This window comes from Rhineura floridana, chromosome 16, assembly GCF_030035675.1.
Source record: "Rhineura floridana isolate rRhiFlo1 chromosome 16, rRhiFlo1.hap2, whole genome shotgun sequence".
NCBI classification, from domain to species: domain Eukaryota; kingdom Metazoa; phylum Chordata; class Lepidosauria; order Squamata; family Rhineuridae; genus Rhineura; species Rhineura floridana.
In genome coordinates, this window is record NC_084495.1 from 7,383,142 (window position 1) to 7,401,953 (window position 18,812).

Below are 18,812 nucleotides of genomic sequence, written 5' to 3' on the forward strand. Positions count from 1 at the left end.
TGCATTCTGAAATTTTGATTAAAAGACAGCGTGGCAAGTCTGACAAACAGAAACATAGCCTTTTGTTTACAGCAGTTGCAGTCTGCTCTTTTTCATTCATGTCAAAAGATGTTTGATTTACCTATAGATTACACAAAAGTTCATATAAAACCACATGTGCATCAAGTATTGAATTCAAAACAAGTCATTAAAAAGTTATACAAAATAAGAAAAATGATAACATTTTACTGGTTTGCATAATTAGGATTTGTTAATGCACATTTTAATGTCTGAAGATTAACTGTTAAATGTGTAAATATTGTTAATTGTGTGCAGGTGTGTCTGCCAACAGGAAAAAGAAACCCAATTCCTATTGTTAATCATAATTGCTTTCATGAGACAGCCTGATAAAGAATGACTTTCTCAAAACACACTGATCTACTACTGCTTGGATTCATGATTTATGTCTAGCACAGATCAAAAGTTTTGTTGGCACAAAATTTGACTCATCACAAGCAGACTAAGCTCATTTTTCTCCTGCTGTCAAGACTTAAGAAGAAAGAGAATCCTGAAGATACTGATATTGAGGAGAACGTATTAAATCTGAGATGCTTCTTAAAGAAACTGGATGACTTGAGGCTGGATAGAAAAAGGACCCTTTGCCTACAGTTTCATGTTTCAAATCCAGACCGGGTCAGCTGTGACCCCAAATGTCTCTCGGGAATATTGACGGGCTATCTTACTGAATGCATTGCCACACAAGGTAGGCGCTACATAAGAAACGTTGTCCGTAAGAAAATTTATTCTTCTGGAAATAAACATTTCCCTTGCTGCTAAGAAACTGTATTGTCTGTTGGGGTCACAATCCCCTCATGGACTTTCCAAGCCGTTGTGGCTGAGCTAAGCAAGATGTTGTTTCTGTCCTGTGAAATTGATGCCTTTCACATTTTCCTGAGTGAGGTTTTACATCAACACTGTTGCCCCTTGTCCCATTTTATTAAGTTTCACTGCCCTCATTTGTTGACATTCTGTTTGCAAATCTTTCCACCTGTGCTGCAAAAAACTAGGAGCTAGGCTCATGCTGTTGCTCAGTGCTGCAACACGTTAGCAGCAAGTCCTAGGTGCAATCCTAGACATCTCCATGTAGGGCTGGAAAGGACCTCTGCCAAGACCCTGGAGATCCATGGCCAACTCTGGACTTCATGGTAACCGAAATGATCAAGGGGCTATGACAAGTTGGAGCATTTGGGGCTTTTTAGTTTAGAGAAAAGGTGAATAAGAGGTGAGATTATACAGTTGTATAAAATTATGCATGGTGTGGAGAAACTGGAGAGGGAAAAGTTTTTCTCCCTCTCTCATAAAACTAGAACTTCTGAACATCCAACGAAGCTGAATGTTGGAAGATTCAGGACAGACAAAAGGAAGTACTTCTTTACTCAGCGCACAGTTAAAGTCTGGAATCTGTTCCCACAAGAAGCAGCAACGACCTCCATCTTGGATGGCTTTCAAGAGGAAAACGCAGAATCATGGACTTTCAATGGCTACTAGTCACAATGGCAATGGTCTCCTTCCACTCTCAGAGGTGATATGCCTTTGAATACCAGTTGCTGGGAACAGCAGAGGGGCAGATATGCTCGTGTCCTCATAGAATCATAGAACAGTAGAGTTGATAAGGCCATCAAGTCCAACCCCCTGCTCAATGCAGGAATCCAAATCAAAGCATTCCCGACAGATGGCTGTCCAGCTGCCTCTTGAATGCCTCCAGTGTTGGAGAGCCCATTACCTCTCTAGGTCATTGGTTCCATTGTCATATGGCTCTAACAGTTAGGAAGTTTTTCCTGATGTCCAGTCAAAATCTGGCTTCCTGCAACTTGAGCCCATTATTCCGTGTCCTGCACTCTGTGACGATCGAGAAGAGATCTCGGCCCTCCTCTGTATGACAGCCTTTCATGTACTTGAAGAGTGCTATCGTATCTTCCCTCAGTCTTCTCTTCTCAAGGCTAAACATGCCCAGTTCTTTCAGTCTCTCCTCATAGGGCTTTGTTTCCAGTCCCCTGATCATCCATCCTTAGAGGGGAACTAATACTTCATGCTATTTGGAAACTATACTTCTGTTAATGCAGCCTAATATAGCATTTGCCTTTTTTGCAGCCACATCACACTGTTGACTCATATTCAGCTTGCGATCAACGACAATTCCAAGATCCTTCTCACATGTCGTACTGCTGAGCCAAGTATCCCCCATCTTATAACTGTGCATTTGGTTTCTTTTTCCTGAGTGTAGAACTTTGCATTTATCCATGTTGAATTTCATTCTGTTGTTTCAAGCCCAATGCTCCAGCCTATCCTGCTTGCAGGCTTCCCAGAGGCATCTGACTGGCCAGTGTGAGCACAGGATGCTGGGCTAGATGGACCCCCTTTGTCCTGACCCAGCAGCCAAGCTCTTCTGATGTCTTACGAGGGGCCTCATTCAGCCAAGTACATTATTTCAGTTGTGAAGCACATCATTAACATTTCCCTCCTCTCTCTCCCTTTCCCACTTCCACTTTACAACTGCTTCTACACTGTTGAAATGTTAGAGCAGGGATGGAGAATCTCAGGCCTGGAGTCCAAATGTAGGGCTGGGAATGTCCTCTGCCTGAAACCCTGGAGAGCTGCTGCCAGCAGAGAACACTAAACTAGATGGGCAGTGATCTGACTCTAAGTCTGCAAGGTTGTCACAGAGTAGAGTTCAGACTGGGAACCTCAAGACCTAAGAATGGAGTGTAGCCAGTGGCTGCTGGTTGCTCCATGTCAGCGGGATCCACTCTGGGTTTTAGTCTGAACTTTCAAGGAGCTGTCCAAGGTGATTTCAGCACCTAGAACAGCGTTTGGACTAAAACCCGGAGCGGATTCCACTGCCCCACTGACATGGAGCCACCATCTGCCACTGAGCATTGTCCAGTGAGCTGTATTTGCTCAGGCTTCAAGAGGCCTCTTCAGGCACAGAAGGGAATAGGTGTGTGCAACATTGGCCCCTGCCAGAGTGAACTGGCCTTGGAACTGGAATAGATGCCACGAGTGTGGCCTTCTACCTTGGCATGGCCAACAGTATCTTCTGCCTGCTGCCCTTCAGGCGTCAGCCGCCTAAGGTAAGCCTTCCCCAAGACTAGATTTTGCCCAAGCCTGGCTCTGAGAAAGAGCTCTTACTGGCTCGGGCACTTCCGCTCAAGAAGTCTACTCTTAAGCATGCAGAGCTGGCTGCTACGGCAAGCGGAAGGTTGACAGGGAAGATCAGCGCTCCCAACAATGTCTGTCAATGCACTTTCAGATGTGTTAGAAAAGACACCTATATTGTTTCTGTTGCGTTTTATTGAATGCAAAAGCCGCTTCTGTTTATTGTGAGGAAAGAAAAACAGAGCACGAGTCCAACAACAACAAAAGAGATAAATTTTGCCACGCTGGGCATATTATAACCCCAGAGTGGGAGTACCTCTCAGCTGGCTGATTGGTGGGCCCCTGGAGGTTTCCAGGTTTATTTTACTTTATTGAATACATTTGTATACCACTTTTCAAACGAAATCCCCCCTCCCAAAGAGGTTTGCAAGTCACATGCCGAACATACAATAAAATACAATCTAGTGCCATATAAAAGACCACAAAAATCCCAAAACAGTATTTCAAAGCATTCCTAAATACCAAAAGGACCAAGACTCTTCCACATAAAATTACCAAAACCATGCAAAGATACTCATTCTGCAACTCGGATCAAATTCATGACTAAAGGCCATGGTTAAGAAACAGGTCTTAAAGGCCCATTTAAAATACACAACAATCTAGACTCTGGCATCCAACATCGCAGCTGTGAGGGAGGGCCTCAGATCAAAGCACTCCTTCCAGAGTGGGTTTTTGGAACGTAGAAGGCTGCAAGTGCTTCAGCATGATAGTTTATTGTGGACTCAATGCTGCCCATTGTAATGATGGAGTTTATAATTTAGGAATATTTCCACAGAGCAGTGGTAGTTTTACTGCAGCTGCAATAAAAAATTCTTATTTTTTACTCTCTGCTCTTTGCTGGTTTAGCACCTTTCTTTGGTTGGAGAGTTTTTGGGTACTTCCCTCCCTGCTTTTTTGTTTCCATTTGAGGACTTGCCTAAAGTCACAAGACCCCAAGCAGTTCCAAAGGCCTAGAGGTTGTTGCATAAGTTTGCCTTAGAGGCGCTGGAACATAAAGTTGCTTCAAGGCATGCTTCATTACTCTGCTCCAGCCTTTCTCAATCTGGTGATCTCCAGGTGTTCTGGACTCCAATTCCCATCATCCCTGACCATTGGCCATGCTGGCTGGGGCTGATGGGAATTATGTTATGTTATGGTTAATTTATAGGCCGCCTTTTGGCCAAAAAGGGCCCCAAGGTGGCTTACACACAAATAGAAAAACACAAATACAAAATACAAATAAAAACAATACAATTTACAAAAATTCAAGCCAACAAAATCCTAGCATTTCTAAAAAGCAACAACGGCTAAACACCAAAAGCACTCATCTTCCTGGTAAAGGAGACTACCCAGAAAAATGGCACTAACAGCAGGGATGAGGGGGCAAGGCAGGTGGAAAAACCTGCCCCCGATGGTCCCAGCACAGTCTCATCCCTGCAGCAATCTGCAGAACCAGAGTTCTGGTCCAACAACATATGGAGGGTGCCATGTTAGCTACCCCTGCACTAGCCTGTGAACCACAACTATTACTTTTACGTTTGCAAGTTTTAACGTTTTTTGTCGTGACCACACACAACGTCATCTTGTCAAAATGCCACCCCATACGCTGCGCAAATACCCATTTAATCCGGATTTACTTTTTCCATGGTGTTCGGGGTTTTTTAAATCCGATTTTCCATGGAAATGGTAAATCCGGATTAAATGAGAAAATAATATGGGGCGGCATTTTGGGCCCATCTGCACTATACATGTAAAGCACTATCATGCCTCTTTAACAGTCCTGGCTTCCCCCAAAATGTCCTGGGAACTGTAGTTTGTTAAGGGCACTGAGAGATGTCAGTAGACCTCTATGCCCCTCACAGAATGCCAATTCTCAGAGCGGTTTAACAGTCAATCCCTCTTTCCAGGGAACTCTGGGAATTGTAGCTCCTAAGAACTCTCAGCACCCTAAACAAACTGACAGTTCCCAGGATTTTTGGGGGGAAGCCATGACTGTTAAAAATGGTATGGTACTGCTTTAGATGTATGGGGCCTTTGATGAGGATGACATTGCATGAACGCTGCACAGAACATTCATGCTTCAGCAGCACCAAGTCCACGCTAAATTGCCGTGGTGTGGAAGCTCCCCATCAGAGTGTTGGTTCACCTTGCTCACCTCTCTGTGCTGCTGCCTGGCCAAACCCACAAACACAGTGGGGAGAGTCATCTAGCACACAGTTTGGGAAGGATCTGCCTTAACGCAGCTTACGTTGCCCTACAGCCATCGAGGACCACACTTTATTTTTGCAGCATGCTTTGCTTGCCACTCATGCCACCTCTTGTGCAGGATGCAACCACCTTTCTCAGCAACCAAGCACTGACAGCGGGACTCGCTTTTCTAAAACAGTTTGCTTTCTTCGCCCCTCCTGCAGCCCTGGCAGCTGGCTCTCTGAAGACACTGGGGCCCACAGGGCCCGACCTCAAGGGTTTATTATTTCTTTCGGAATGGAACTGAGAGTCTTTGCTGAGGACAGCAGGGGCCACCCCAAGGGGACGACATCCGCCTCTCTCCAAACATCAGCTCCTGCAAAGCGTCAGCTTTGAATCCACAGCAGCTCTTCCTGTTTTGGACATCCAAAACTCTCTCCGGGCTGGCCCATCTCAGGGGATCCCACTTACATATTGTCTTCAGCAGGATAGAAGCCCACAGGATACCTTCCCCTCATTAAGGCAGAACATTAAATATCAAGAGCTCAGCTGAAACGTCAGCCAAAGCTGGAGTCACTTGGGGGTGCAACACTCGGAATGCCTTGAGAACTGTGAAGGACCAGGGCTGGGAGACCAGAGGAGATGGGCTGCTCATAGCAGATAAGAACACCAACAGGAAAATGTCCATTAAGGAGAGCAGCGAGAAGAGCCTGGGAGCACCAGCCACAAAAGGCTGACAGGGAGGGCATCCCAGAGAGGCTGTGGGAGAAAAAGGAACTCTGGCAAGCTTCCAGGATTCAGTTGGCTGGGAAAGACACCTCCCTGTCCCGACACCTCGGAGCAGCCTTTCCCAGCCTGGCGCCCTCCAGATGCTTTGACAATTCTTACCAGCCCTAGCCAGCACTGCTTCACTCCCACTAGCCTTGTGTTGGATGGGGCTGACGGGAGCCAAAAACACTTGGAGGAAGGCTGCCTTGGAGAGTCATTGGCAGCAGCAGCAGCAGATTGTACTAGCTAGGTGGACCAGTTAGGTGGCTGGCTTGGATCTTCTCTCTTCTCCTGAATGGGATGACTTTCAGACCAAGTAGAGATACCCTGGCAAACAACCAGAGATACCTCCTAACAGACAAGGGGTTGTGCAGCCTGCCCCCCCCACTTTTCAACATAGGCACCTGGTTACGGAGTCAGACCACTAGTCCAGCCACCCTCTGACTATCTATCTGTTGGCAGCTGTGGGGAAAAAAAGGCAAATTCCACGCTAGGGATCATTAGGAAAGGAACTGAAAATGAAGCTGCTGATATCATAATGGCATTGAATAAATCTATAGTGCGCCCGCATTTGGAATAATGTGTACAGTTCTAGTTGCCTAGGAAACAGAAAGCGGAGAGTAGGAATAAATGGGCAGTTCTCCCAATGGAGGGATGTAGAAAGGGGAGTCCCCCAAGGATCGGTATTGGGACCTCCTGTGCTTTTTAACTGGTTCATAAACAATCTAGAGTTAGGGGTGAGCAGTGAGGCGGCCAAGTTTGCTGATGATACTAAATTGTTCGGGGTCTGTGAAAACAAAAAGGGATTGCAAAGAGCTCCAGAAGGACCTCTCCAAACTGACTGAATGGGTGGTAGAATGGCAAATGCAATTCAATGTAAACAAGTGTAAAGTGATGCATAACAGAGCAAAAAATCTTAATTTCACATATACGCCCATGGGTTTTGAAGTAGGGGTGACTGACCAGGAACAAGACCTTGCGGTTGTAGTAGATAGCTCGATGAATATGTCGACCGGGTGCATGGCAGCTGTGAAAAAGGCAAATTCCATGCTAGCAATAATTAGGAAAAGTATTGAAAATAAAACTGTTGATATCATAATGCCATTATATTAATCTATGGTGTGGCCGCATTTGGAATACTGTGTACAGTTCTGGTTGCCTCAGGTCACAAAAAGGATATTGTAGGGTTGGAAAAAGTTCAGAAAAGGGCAACCAGAATGATCAAGGGGATGAAGCGACTCCCCTATGAGCAAAGGTTGCAGCATTTGGGGCTTTTCAGTTTGGAGAAAAGGCGAGTCAGAGGCAACATGATAGATATGTATAAAATTAAGCATGGCATTGAGAAAGTGGATAGAAAAAAGTTTTTCTCCCTCTCACTTAACACTTAGACCTCGTGGACGTTCAACGAAGCTGAATGTTGGAAGATTCAGGACAGAGAAAAGAAAGGACTTTGTCACGCAGCGCACTGTTCAACTATGGGATTCGCTCCCACAAGAGGCAGTGATGGCCACCAGCTTGGATGACTTAAAGCAAATACATAGACAAGGCTACTAGCAACAACAGGTATGTTCTGCTTCCAAGTTCGCAGGTAGAATGCTTCTTCTGAATACCAGTTGCTGAAACCACAGGAGGAGAATGGTCTTTATGCTCCGGTCCTGCTTGCAGGCTTCCCATACTGGGCATCTGGTTGGCCACTGTGAGAACAGGATGCGGGACTAGATGGGCCACTGGCCTGATCCGGCAAGCTCTTCTTATGTTCCTACAGTCTTACTGGCAAAGGCTCTTTGGGGTCCCAGGCGGTGGGTGTACACGTCTCTTTCCTAGCCAAGCTCCCCAAAATCCTTTTAACTAAACGTGTCAGGGACTGAACATAGGATTTTCAGCCTGCAAAGAATCTGTTGCATCTGTCAGACTATCAAGCATGCCGCCTCTACACCATCTACGATCAATGTGCACAGCACAAAATATGCACCAGATCATAAGGCCACTAAGGCAAGGACAGCAGCCTAACTGGATAGATTTGAAGCTGGACTCACAACCCATGCTCCATCATCCAGAGCAAATGTGAAGAGAAGCCTTTTATTCTACGGCCTTCAAACATACCACACAACAGGCGGAAGACAGCTTTGCCAACAGGTCTACTTCTGTTCCGGCGGAGCTCTGTTGTACAGTAGGGCCCCAGCGCTTATATGGCGGGTTCCGTTCTGGACCCCCGCCATAAAGCGGAAATCGCCGTAAAGTGGAACTCCATCAACTTTAATGGGGCACATCGTGCGAAAATGACACAAAAATGCCGCAAAAGCAGCAAAAGCGGCTTTAAAAGAGGGGAGGAAAGTCGCCGCATTAGCAGAACGCCGGGAAGCGGGGCCCTACTGTACAGCTTTTCAACATGGTGGTGCTGGGTGACCTTGGGTCGGTCACCATTTAGCAGCCTAAGCTACTTCACAGGGTTGTTGTACTGCTGCATTTATACCCAACCTTTCCTCCAAAGAGTTCAAGGTGGTGTACACTGCTCTGCCCTGCCCGATTTTATCCTCACAATGACTCTGTGAGGCCACAAGGTTTTGACTAGCCTAAGGTCACCCAATGAGCTTCATGGCTGAGTGGGGATTTGAACCCTGATCTCCCAGGTCCTAGTCCAACACTTTAACCATTACACCACCTTGGATTAAAAACCAAGGGGGCAGAGAACCACATCAGCTGCCTTTTGAAAGGAATTTGAAAGGGCCTTTTCTTTGGGGACCAAAACATCACTGGCCTCTTTCTGGAGTTCAGACACTCATGCTGGGCTCTTCCAGCTCACAGATCAGCCTGTTATAACAAGTCTGAATTCAGGAAGCCTGGGAATCATCCAGTCCAATAAGATTCCTTACACTACTGTCTTACTGTTCTTTTTTTAAATTAAAACAAAGGAAGCAGTGCTCTCAAAGGATCCAGATACCACAACTCCCAGATTCGAAACTTGTCCTTCCTTTTTAGCAATCTGCCAATCCTTACGTGAGACAGCATTGCAAGCATATTGGTAATACTGTAAAAATAAATATTTGACGTTCATAATATCAGCTGTAATAAAGGTCCCAAGAATAACTGGCTCTACATTATGCAAGGAGTTAAGCTTACGCTCTCAGAAAGCATAGCCTTTGGATAATTAATGAAGAACAATTTATGTCGTTCTAACACCAGCTTCCACTTTTGGAAGAAAAGCTAGATATCGATACAAAAATAAAAATAAAGGGTGGCGTCCAATGCTAGTCCTACTTAGAGTAGCCCACTGGCATTAAATCAACATGACTGACTTATTTATTAATTATCTGATTTATATCCCGCCCTTCCTCCCAGCAGGAGCCCAGGGTGGCAAACAAAAGCACTAAAACACTTTAAAACATCATAAAAACAGACTTTAAAATACATTAAAGCAAAACATGTTTAAAAACATTTTTTTAAAAAAACTTTCAAAATATCTTTAAAAAAGGTTAAAAACATAGTTGTTTTTTTAAAAAAGGTTTAAAAACATATTAAAAAGCAATTCCAACACAGACACAGACTTTAGGCACACAAGTTAGGTTCATTAACTTCAGTGGGTCTACGCTGAGTAGGACTCAGACGAACTCAAAAGCACTACTCCCAATCTCGAGAGGGTTGCAAGTCTTCCATATTTTTAAATATAAAAGTGAATGATTTCTACAAAAATGAGCACATGGCCCTTGAAATATATACATTTTAAGAGGCAGACAACTTGGCTGAAGAATAGAGAGGAGAAAAGGTTGCACCTTAGCAGACAAAGCACATGCAGAAGTTCCTGGGTTCAAACCCTAACTTTTCCAGTTACTGTTATTTTGGGGTTTGGTGGTGGTATTATGATTTTGTCACTTTTTCCCCCCACAGCAACTCACAATGTAAAAACAAAACCGTTGAGGCTGGGAAGGCAGGGAACTTTGCATTCAGGCAGTCGGGCCCCTTTTTCACTGCCGACCTGGCTGAACCAGCTCAAGTGGATTTGGTACCCACTTGTCCGGTTCCTTCCCTCCGCCGACACAGGCCCTTAGCAAGCATGGGAAACTAGCCACACCCACCCACGCAGATCCCTGCCGGTCATGGGTTGGTCGGTGTCGCCTATGGCAACGCGCTGATGCATTCCCACCAGTTTGGACGATGGGGAAGAGGAGCCCTGTTGCAGCACAAACAGAGGACCATCTGGACGAGCCTCGGGCTGTTTACCCATTCTGTAGCTTCCGCTCCCCGCAAAGCCTAATGAGCGCCTAGGAAATCTTTCCTACGCAGAGGGCAAAGAAGCGAGGTGGTAACGCGGAGCAGATGGCCGGACATCACAGCGGAAGAGGAATTTTGAAGAGAAATAGGTTTCAGCGTAGCAAAGGCCGGTGAAAAAAGCCCTATTGCTAGCACTGGAATTAGAAGATCAGAAGATTTAACAAGGCATACCAAGATACAGTATAATGTGCATGGAAATAACTGTTGTGGAAACCGTTTGCTACAAGGTCAAATGAGCCTCACATTCACAGCCTTCACAAAGAGTCTGACCAGCCCTTGCAGTGATGGGGGGGGGGGAGAGAAAGTTTTCACAACAACAAAATGCGGTTGGTTCCCCTCTCTGGGCTTTGTTCAAGGATTACATTTTGTTTTAAAGAAAACATGTCAGCTCCTGGACACTCGGCTCTGACAGACACAGGCTGAACTCACATGGTTGGTCCTACAAGCACCTCTTGGTAATGCTAAGGTTTGCAATGGAGAGGTTGGCTGCTTTGGGTTTGCAAAGTCTCGGCTCAAGGACTTTGAATGCATACACAGACTCAAGGTCACAGCAGTTTGGTTTCTGCTATAGTACCTCTGATGTTTCTGCTCTTAATTCAAGCACAGAGGCAGGGCCTGTGTAGCAGGATTTTCAGAAAGTTTTAAAAGCCTATATTTTTTAGTGTGTGTGAGAAAATGACCCCTATTGCTTTCCCATCCCAGGAATAAAGAATACATAGATCCCATATCTTTTATCATTTCAGTGTGAAAATGGGGGGGGGGGAATTTGAACCAATTTTGGGATCATTCAAGAGATGCATAAGTGTGTGTGTTGTCATCCCTGATTGTTTGTAATCCAGGGTGGCTAGAATAACCCACCCTATGTGTCCTGCATAGGAAGCATTGTCCTCACGTCAAATGGATTTAAATTGTCCTTAGTAATGGCAGCAAGTAGCCAAATCCAACTTGCTACATAGCATTGTGACATCATATCCAATACATAAATCCCTGATTGGTTAGAATCACTAAAGAAGTAACTAAACGGGGGGGGGGGTGGAATGGTGGCTGAAGCAACAGCAAAGGAGGGAGGAAATGGCTCTGCACAGTCACAAAAAGGATCTGTCCTCTCCCAAAAGATTATTTTCAAATAAAAAAAGCATCCATGGAACACTACACTCAGACATATTTTTATTGGCTCTTGGATGGAGACTTGACTCTGTCTCTCATTCTCCATCTCTGGGTGTTTGTTCTACTCCATTGTAGCTCCAACAGCATAGCACAAGGGACTTCTGGCTGCTGCCAATTGGTGCCCTGTTTTCCACCGCCCCCGGTGTTTAGTTAAACATGGGGAGAGATGAATCTGCCCATTTCAGTTTCTCTGAGTGTCTTTCCCCCCCCCCAAATCTTGACTTAGGTTCCCCATATTTCCACATCAGCATTTCCAATTTTCTCATCAGCATTTTAATGTGATTTTTTAAAAAAATAACATGCATGTGTTTATATGCAATTTTGCCCAATATACACATTTTTGCAAAGCAATTATCCCTAGTACAGAGCATTTTTCTTTGTTATTTTCACTAATATGTGCATTTTATGCACATTTTACACTAGTATATACATTGTTGTAAACATTGGTTGGAGAACTGCACTGCAAAATCTAGAGAAGTGAGAATTTTGAAGGGTGGTTGTGCTTCAGTTTACACACTGTTTCAGAAAGTGTGAATTAGGTATGTTTGCCGTTACATATGCACGAAACTGAATTTAAAGATAAATTGTAGTGTCATTGTGACTAGTTCTCCCTGCTCCTGATGCTCTGAATGCCATAGTGGTGGGTCCTCTGAATTTAAGGAGCAGCGTTTGGGGAGGTGAAGAGGGCGCTTGTGCCACTCTTTCACACTATATTCTGGAGGTGTTGGAAAGAAGATATAACTCTGTGCTATGGATAACAAGTGTTTGAGAGAAAGCCAGTGCAGTGTAGTTGTTATAGCGTTGGACCTGGGAGACCAGCGTTCCAATCCCACTCAGCCATGAACCTCACTTCGTGTCTGTGGGCCAATCACCAACTCTTGGCCTTCCCTATCTCACAAAATTGTTATGTGAGTAATATGGAGGGAGAAAGAACCATGTATACCACCTTGAGCTCCTTGGAGGACAGGTAGGATATAAATGCAGGAGGTGATGGGTTCAGTCCCAGGCATCTCCAGGGGGGAGAGTCCCAAGGAACAGGGTTGGAAAGATCTCTGTCCAAGACTTTTGGGGAACTTCTGCCAGCCATGGAAGACAACGCTTGACTAGATGGGCCACAGATCAGATTATGAATCAAGGCAGCTTCCTCTGTTAGCATAATAAGGGCTCCAACAGGTATTAGAGACCAACCTTCTAACTCCACAAAAATCATCAATACTGGAGACCAGCCTTCCAACTCCACAAAAATCGCCAATATGCGGAGATGCATGTTAACACTGACAAAAATGTTAACAAAAACCTGTGAGTCATCACAGCTGGGCCGCAATATATCTGCATGCAGGGCAATTTGACCTTAGTGGTTAAGCTGCACTTTAAACCAATGCTTTCCATAGATTAGAGTTAATCTTTTGTTTTCTTCATGGGAGACAGGGTGACTTTACATCAGGGTAAGACACAGCAAGAGACATTTGCAGTATTGATGACTCTGTCCTTAACTTACCCCATTATGATCTGAGCTTGGGGCTATTCCTCCCAATTCTGTAGCATCTGCAAATTTGATAAGAGGTCCATCTAGTCCAGCATCCTGTTCTCCTAGTAGCCAAACAGATGTCTCTGGGCAGCTCACAACCAGGACCTGAAGGCAACAACCCTTGTGATTCCCAGCAAGTAGTATTCAGAGCCATACTGTAGATGGTACAATGGCTAGGAGCAGATTACCTCCAAGGTCCCTTCCAACTCTAGGATACTATGAAATGATTGAAAAATGTGTGTGTCAACTCAAGCCTACTAATAAAGGCTATCCATAGTGTCTAAAAAAACAATGCTTCTCAAATTGTTATGAAATTGTCCTTTTCTAAAATGATTAAAGTCAGTGCAGACAGCAAGCCTTGGTTCCGGCAAGGATCTTTGCAGCCGTGGCTTGAAGTCAAGTGACAGCTGCAAACAGTGCATTCCTGATTCTTCCTTTGCAGTTGAATTGACAGAGGCCATATGACATCAGGTGACTGACAGGTGGGTGGCAGTTTATATATTTGAAAATTGAAAGAAATGCAACATAAAAACAGCCTGACATGTGATCTTTGCAATGATTCTTGAAAATTGTCTGGATGTCTATATTGGAATTCCAGCTTGAATTTATTTTCCTAAAGAAGCATGAGGACTATATTTAGCCACTGAAAAAGACAAAATGTTGCTATGTTTCTGGCCGTTATGTTTTTATTTGGTTGGCCGTCATGAGAACAGGATGCTGGCCTAGATGGACCACTGGCCTGATCCAGCAGGCTCTTCTTATGTTCTTATTTTTAATTGGCAGTAGCCAATAAGTAGGCTAAACAAGTGCTTTCCTTTTATTTCTTTATACTGCTCATTTTATTCTATGGAAAATTAAAAATCTATGTTTATGTAATTTATAATTGTACTTTTTACCTTAACTCTGTTCTTTTCATGGGGTAAAGGTGTGGCCAGCAGGCACATCAGCAACGGAGACGTGGCCAGCAGGCTCAGTCCCACACCCTCTGTGGGTTTGGTGTACACATAGTGATAGAGAGAAGAGACATAGAGGATTCCCACAAAAACAAAAGTGAGAGCCAAAAAAGCCAATGTTCGCTCATTTGTCCCATGTCTGGAGCAGAAATCAATCCGGCAAATGCAATCGTTGTTGTTGCTTTTGGTCTGCATGCAACATGTAATTGATTGTGATTATTATGTTCCTCCCCTCCACCTGTTCGCCTTGTATTTCCTTTCCGGTGAAATGAATGGAGTGGAGTTACGTAATGACAATCTAATTTATGTAATAAATTATGTAAATTACTACAGGTTACGTAAATTACATAAGTTACGTAAATTACATGTTACATAATTTCACCACAGCAGATAGAGAGAGAAATACAGTAATGTAGTTTTTGGCAGAAGATGAACTGCAGCAGAGCGGAAACAGTGCTGAATGCAACAAACACAGGGCAGAACAGAAAGTGATACCTTCTGGCATCCCTATGCAGGAGTGCCTGCAAACCCATTCTTTAAAAAGATAACAACTGTTGCCATATGTTCATCTGCGGGGACTGGTTTGAGAGGGAAACTCCTAGACTGATGTTACAAAGTGGACAGATGTTCTGTGGCTCAGCAACAAAATCAAATTGGGGCTGGATTGTTAGCAATGCAGTAACGGTCTTCCGCACCATGTTGACACAGTGTTCTCTCTCAAGCATTCCTCCTAGCAGCCACACAAGACAAAAGTGCTCTGCAGCGTCTAGAAACAGGCCTCACACAAAGTGGGTCACTGGGTTTGGTTGCCTAGCGCTGCTCATGGAGCAGTAAAGCAATCCGAACAACAGGCTCTGTGCTTCACCTAGGCTGAACACACATATTCTGCACTGCTAAGTCACGGAAGCTGTTTGTGTGCATTTGGCTCTCATGCACACCCACACATTCATTCTCTCTCTCTCTCTCTCTCTCTCTCTCTCTCTCTCTCTCACACACACACACACACACACACACACACACACACACAGAGCACTCCCAGTATGCCAGCTGATTGATTTTTCAAAGCATTCAACTCCAGAGGGATGGTAAACACGACAAGCATTTCTGATATGCGTCACTGAATAACGAGCGAGTGACCGAGGCAAATAATGACATTAAGTGGATACCAATGCAAAGTCCTTCAAGGTTTAAGCTTCAGTATTTACCAAGAAGGTTGGTACTACAACTACAGTGATGATTAGGGTGACAACGTTTAGTCAGATTAATTAACTTTAAAAAAAAAAACAATAAATATAAGCTCAGTCTCGAATGTCTCTTCTGAAATGCAGGAGGGCCACAGCTTAGTGGTAGAGCATCTCCTTTGCATGCACAAGGGCCCAGGTTCAATCCTCTGCATCTCTGGGTGGGGCAGGGAAAGGGTCCTGCTGAAAACTCTTCAGAGCTGCTGCCAGTCAGTGTAGACTGAGCTAGATGGACCAATGGTCTGCCTCTACATAAGACCGCTTCTTGTGTTCCTACGATGGGGTCTGCCATATCACGGGTAAGCATATAAACCTCTGAAAACAAAATTGGCCTTTATTTTCTGCACTGCCTAATCGTATTCAAATATGTGCAGATGTAATTGATTTGATTAATTCAGTTTCACACACAAGGAAAATATGGTTACAAATTTTAAGAAACAGAGATACTATACATTTGAACTCTACATCTCCCAGATGTAATGTATGAATGCATATATTTGTAAGTAAGGCTGTATCAGTGAGCATTTGCTCCAGAACTAGACAGCCAACTGAATTGTACAGCCCTATCACTTGTGAGGGTTTTGTTTGTGCAGCAAAATACTCTTGGACAATGGCCAGGGGTAGCCAGCAAGTCCTGTTAGCCTCAAACACCATGGCCAGTGTTCAAGGATGTTAGGAACTGAAGTCCAACAACAACTGGAAGGCACCACTTTGGCTACCCCTAGAAGAAGCGTGGCCTTTTGAGAATCCAAAGCGATTCCTTAGTCTAAATAGAGGTGTACACACATTACATTCAACAAGTGTACAATCTCTGTACACAACTCAGCTGTACACTTATGTGTAGTGTTTGTGTATACAACAGTTGAACAACATAGATCAACAAGTGTACATTCTTTCACACAAACACTTGTACATGTGAGGAGAGTGAGACCGGTTGTACTTGTGTTCATTGTAACATGTGAACATACGTAATGATTGTACACTTAAGTGGGTTTTCCTTGGGAGCAATCACTGCGGTCATGCAAAAAATGTCATGCTTTGCCTTCCACTTTCTCCTATAGAAGAGGCAAGTCATATATCCATTCAAGGATCTCAAAGGATAGGTAGGCTCCCAGTGGCTCTACTAAGGTCCTGACTTCCCCATCAATCATTGTCACTACTAACACAGCTGTGCGGTACAAGGAGCCAGACATGTGGAAGTCACATGGCACAAATGGCTGCCCAAGTCACAAGCAATTCCATTAAGACCTACAACAAACTAAAAGAGTCAAAGAAATTACAGTATCAGAGGAGCCCATGCCCTCTCCACTGATGAGAATCATGGCTCTCATACAGCATCTGGTAGGAAGGAGGCAAGTTCAGAACGATGGCTCCTGCAGTGATTTAACAGGCAGCCTCTTCGAGGGTTGGAATTTTTGCTGCATACAGAGAAGATGCATCCACCAGATATGCAGGATGCGAAGGCCAGAGCATGTAAATGTGGGCAGGGGGGGATTTACAAGAGCTTTATATTCAACCTTTGCCCTCCTGGTGTCCTCCAGATATTTCAGACCACTGTTATTCAACCTTGGGTTCCCAGATGTTGTCCAACTACAACTCCCATCAGCCAGCTTAGCAAGTGGCCAAGGATGATGGCAGTTGTAGTCCAACAACATCTGGGGACCCAAGGTTGAAGAACAGTATTTTAAACTACCACTCCTATCAGCCATGCTGGGTGGAGCTGAAAGGAGCTGTAGTCCAAAACATCCAGAGGGCACCAGGTTGGCAAAGGCTGTTTTAATTATTATCCTGCCAGTTCTTTTGTGCTTCATTGCATTCCCATTTGCCTATTACGGGTCTAGAGTTTCTGAAAGTATGTGTTTGGTGGTGGGAGGTCATCCCTCCTCCCCAAATTGAAGCTTCCACGCTCTTGCAAAACAAATAACAACTTGCCCTTAGCAACACTGATTTCTTTTATGTAACCATTTTCATCTCGCTTGCATTGCATAAAAAGCAGCAGAGGGGGAATTAACCCACAGGTTGAGAGCATTTAATGACAGCATTCTTGGGAGCTGAGCAATGTGGGATGGAAAGCAAAGGAAACACGAAGGGGAAGCAAAGATGCTCAGGAGAGAGTGGGGGCGAGTGACAGGGACAAGAGTGAGGCTCCACAGCAGGGAGCAGGCTGGATCCTGAGTCACCACAATTAAATGTCATCCCATGCCTGCCAGTTGTGCTGTCTGCTGGAGAGGTGGTATCTGCAGCTGCAGGGATAAAGGCACAGAGACACAACCCCACAAAAGCAGTCCAAAGGGAGACATTTCCAACAACACACACCCCAGCCAGAAGAGGCAAAAACCTTGCATTTTGGAGCTTGTCTTCAACAGCTGGAAGGTGCTTGATAAAGAGCAGAGCCTGCAAGAATATCTCACACTTCTCAAATTAATACGCTTTAAAAAAACAAAAGCAAATACGGGAAATCGGCTTCTCATTTCTAGGTAACATCTCCTCCCTAACTGCTGGGGCAGGCAGCCATCAGAAGGACAGGCGATTGGCCCAGCTCTACCCGCTTGCCGACGCTCTCACAGCAGCTACTCTACTTATTGTGCCAACCATGCAACAGAGATTGCAACCCCATTGCCAGAGCTCTTGGGCAGGGATGGGGGAGAAATTTGATTCAGTTTACATTTAAAGCCAAATCCATCAAATCCATACATTTCAAAACAATGTGAGAAGTAAAACAGCCATCCTGTCAAATTTGCACTCGTCAGAATTTTGCAGTGCACGTCTCCAAGTAATGTTTACAAAAACGCATAGATTAGGGCGGGGGGGGGAAACCCTTTTCAGTCTAAGGGATGCAATCCCTGCTAGGCAACCTTCCAGGGGCCACATGCTAGTGGTGGGTGGGGCTAGGAACACAAAGGTGCAGAGCAACAAATGTCCATGTGCTCACACACCCCTCTCTCATAAGAACATAAGAAGAGCCTGCTGGATCAGGCCAGTGGCCCATCTAGTCCAGCAACCTGTTCTCATAGTGGCCAACCAGGTGCCTGGGGGAAGCCTGCAAGCAGGACCCGAGTGCAAGAACACTCTACCCTCCTGAGGCTTCCAGCAACTGGTTTTCAGAAGCATGCTGCCTCTGACTAGGGTGGCAGAGCACAGCCATCATGGCTAGTAGCCATTGATAGCCCTGTCCTCCATGAATTTGTCTAATCTTCTTTTAAAGCCATCCAAGCTGGTGGCCATTACTGCATCTTGTGGGAGCAAATTCCATAGTTTAACTATGCGCTGAGTAAAGAAGTACTTCCTTTTGTCTGTCTTGAATCTTCCAACATTCAGCTTCTTTGAATGTCCACGAGTTCTAGTATTATGAGAGAGGGAGAAGAACTTTTGTCTATCCACTTTCTCAATGCCATGCATAATTTTATACACTTCTATCATGTCTCCTCTGACCCGCCTTTTCTCTAAACTAAAAAGCCCCAAATGCTGCAACCTTTCCTCGTAAGGGAGTCGCTCCATCCCCTTGATCATTCTGGTTGCCCTCTT

General features: G+C 44.8%; 1 protein-coding gene across 4 annotated transcripts in view; it reads right to left on the reverse strand.

Moving 5' to 3' along the window:
* SLC16A2 (solute carrier family 16 member 2) overlaps nt 1-18,812 on the reverse strand; it is a 173,872-nt gene that overhangs the window by 55,027 nt on the left and 100,033 nt on the right. Inside the window, exon 1 of one of the 4 annotated variants that reach the window (XM_061599110.1) lies at nt 10,023-10,143. The exons of the other annotated variants lie outside the window; for them this stretch is intronic. Within the exon in view, the coding sequence (XP_061455094.1) occupies nt 10,023-10,070 (48 nt within the window). The 5' untranslated portion in view covers nt 10,071-10,143. Of the gene's footprint in view, nt 1-10,022; nt 10,144-18,812 lie in introns of those variants that run through there. 4 annotated transcript variants of the gene reach the window in all.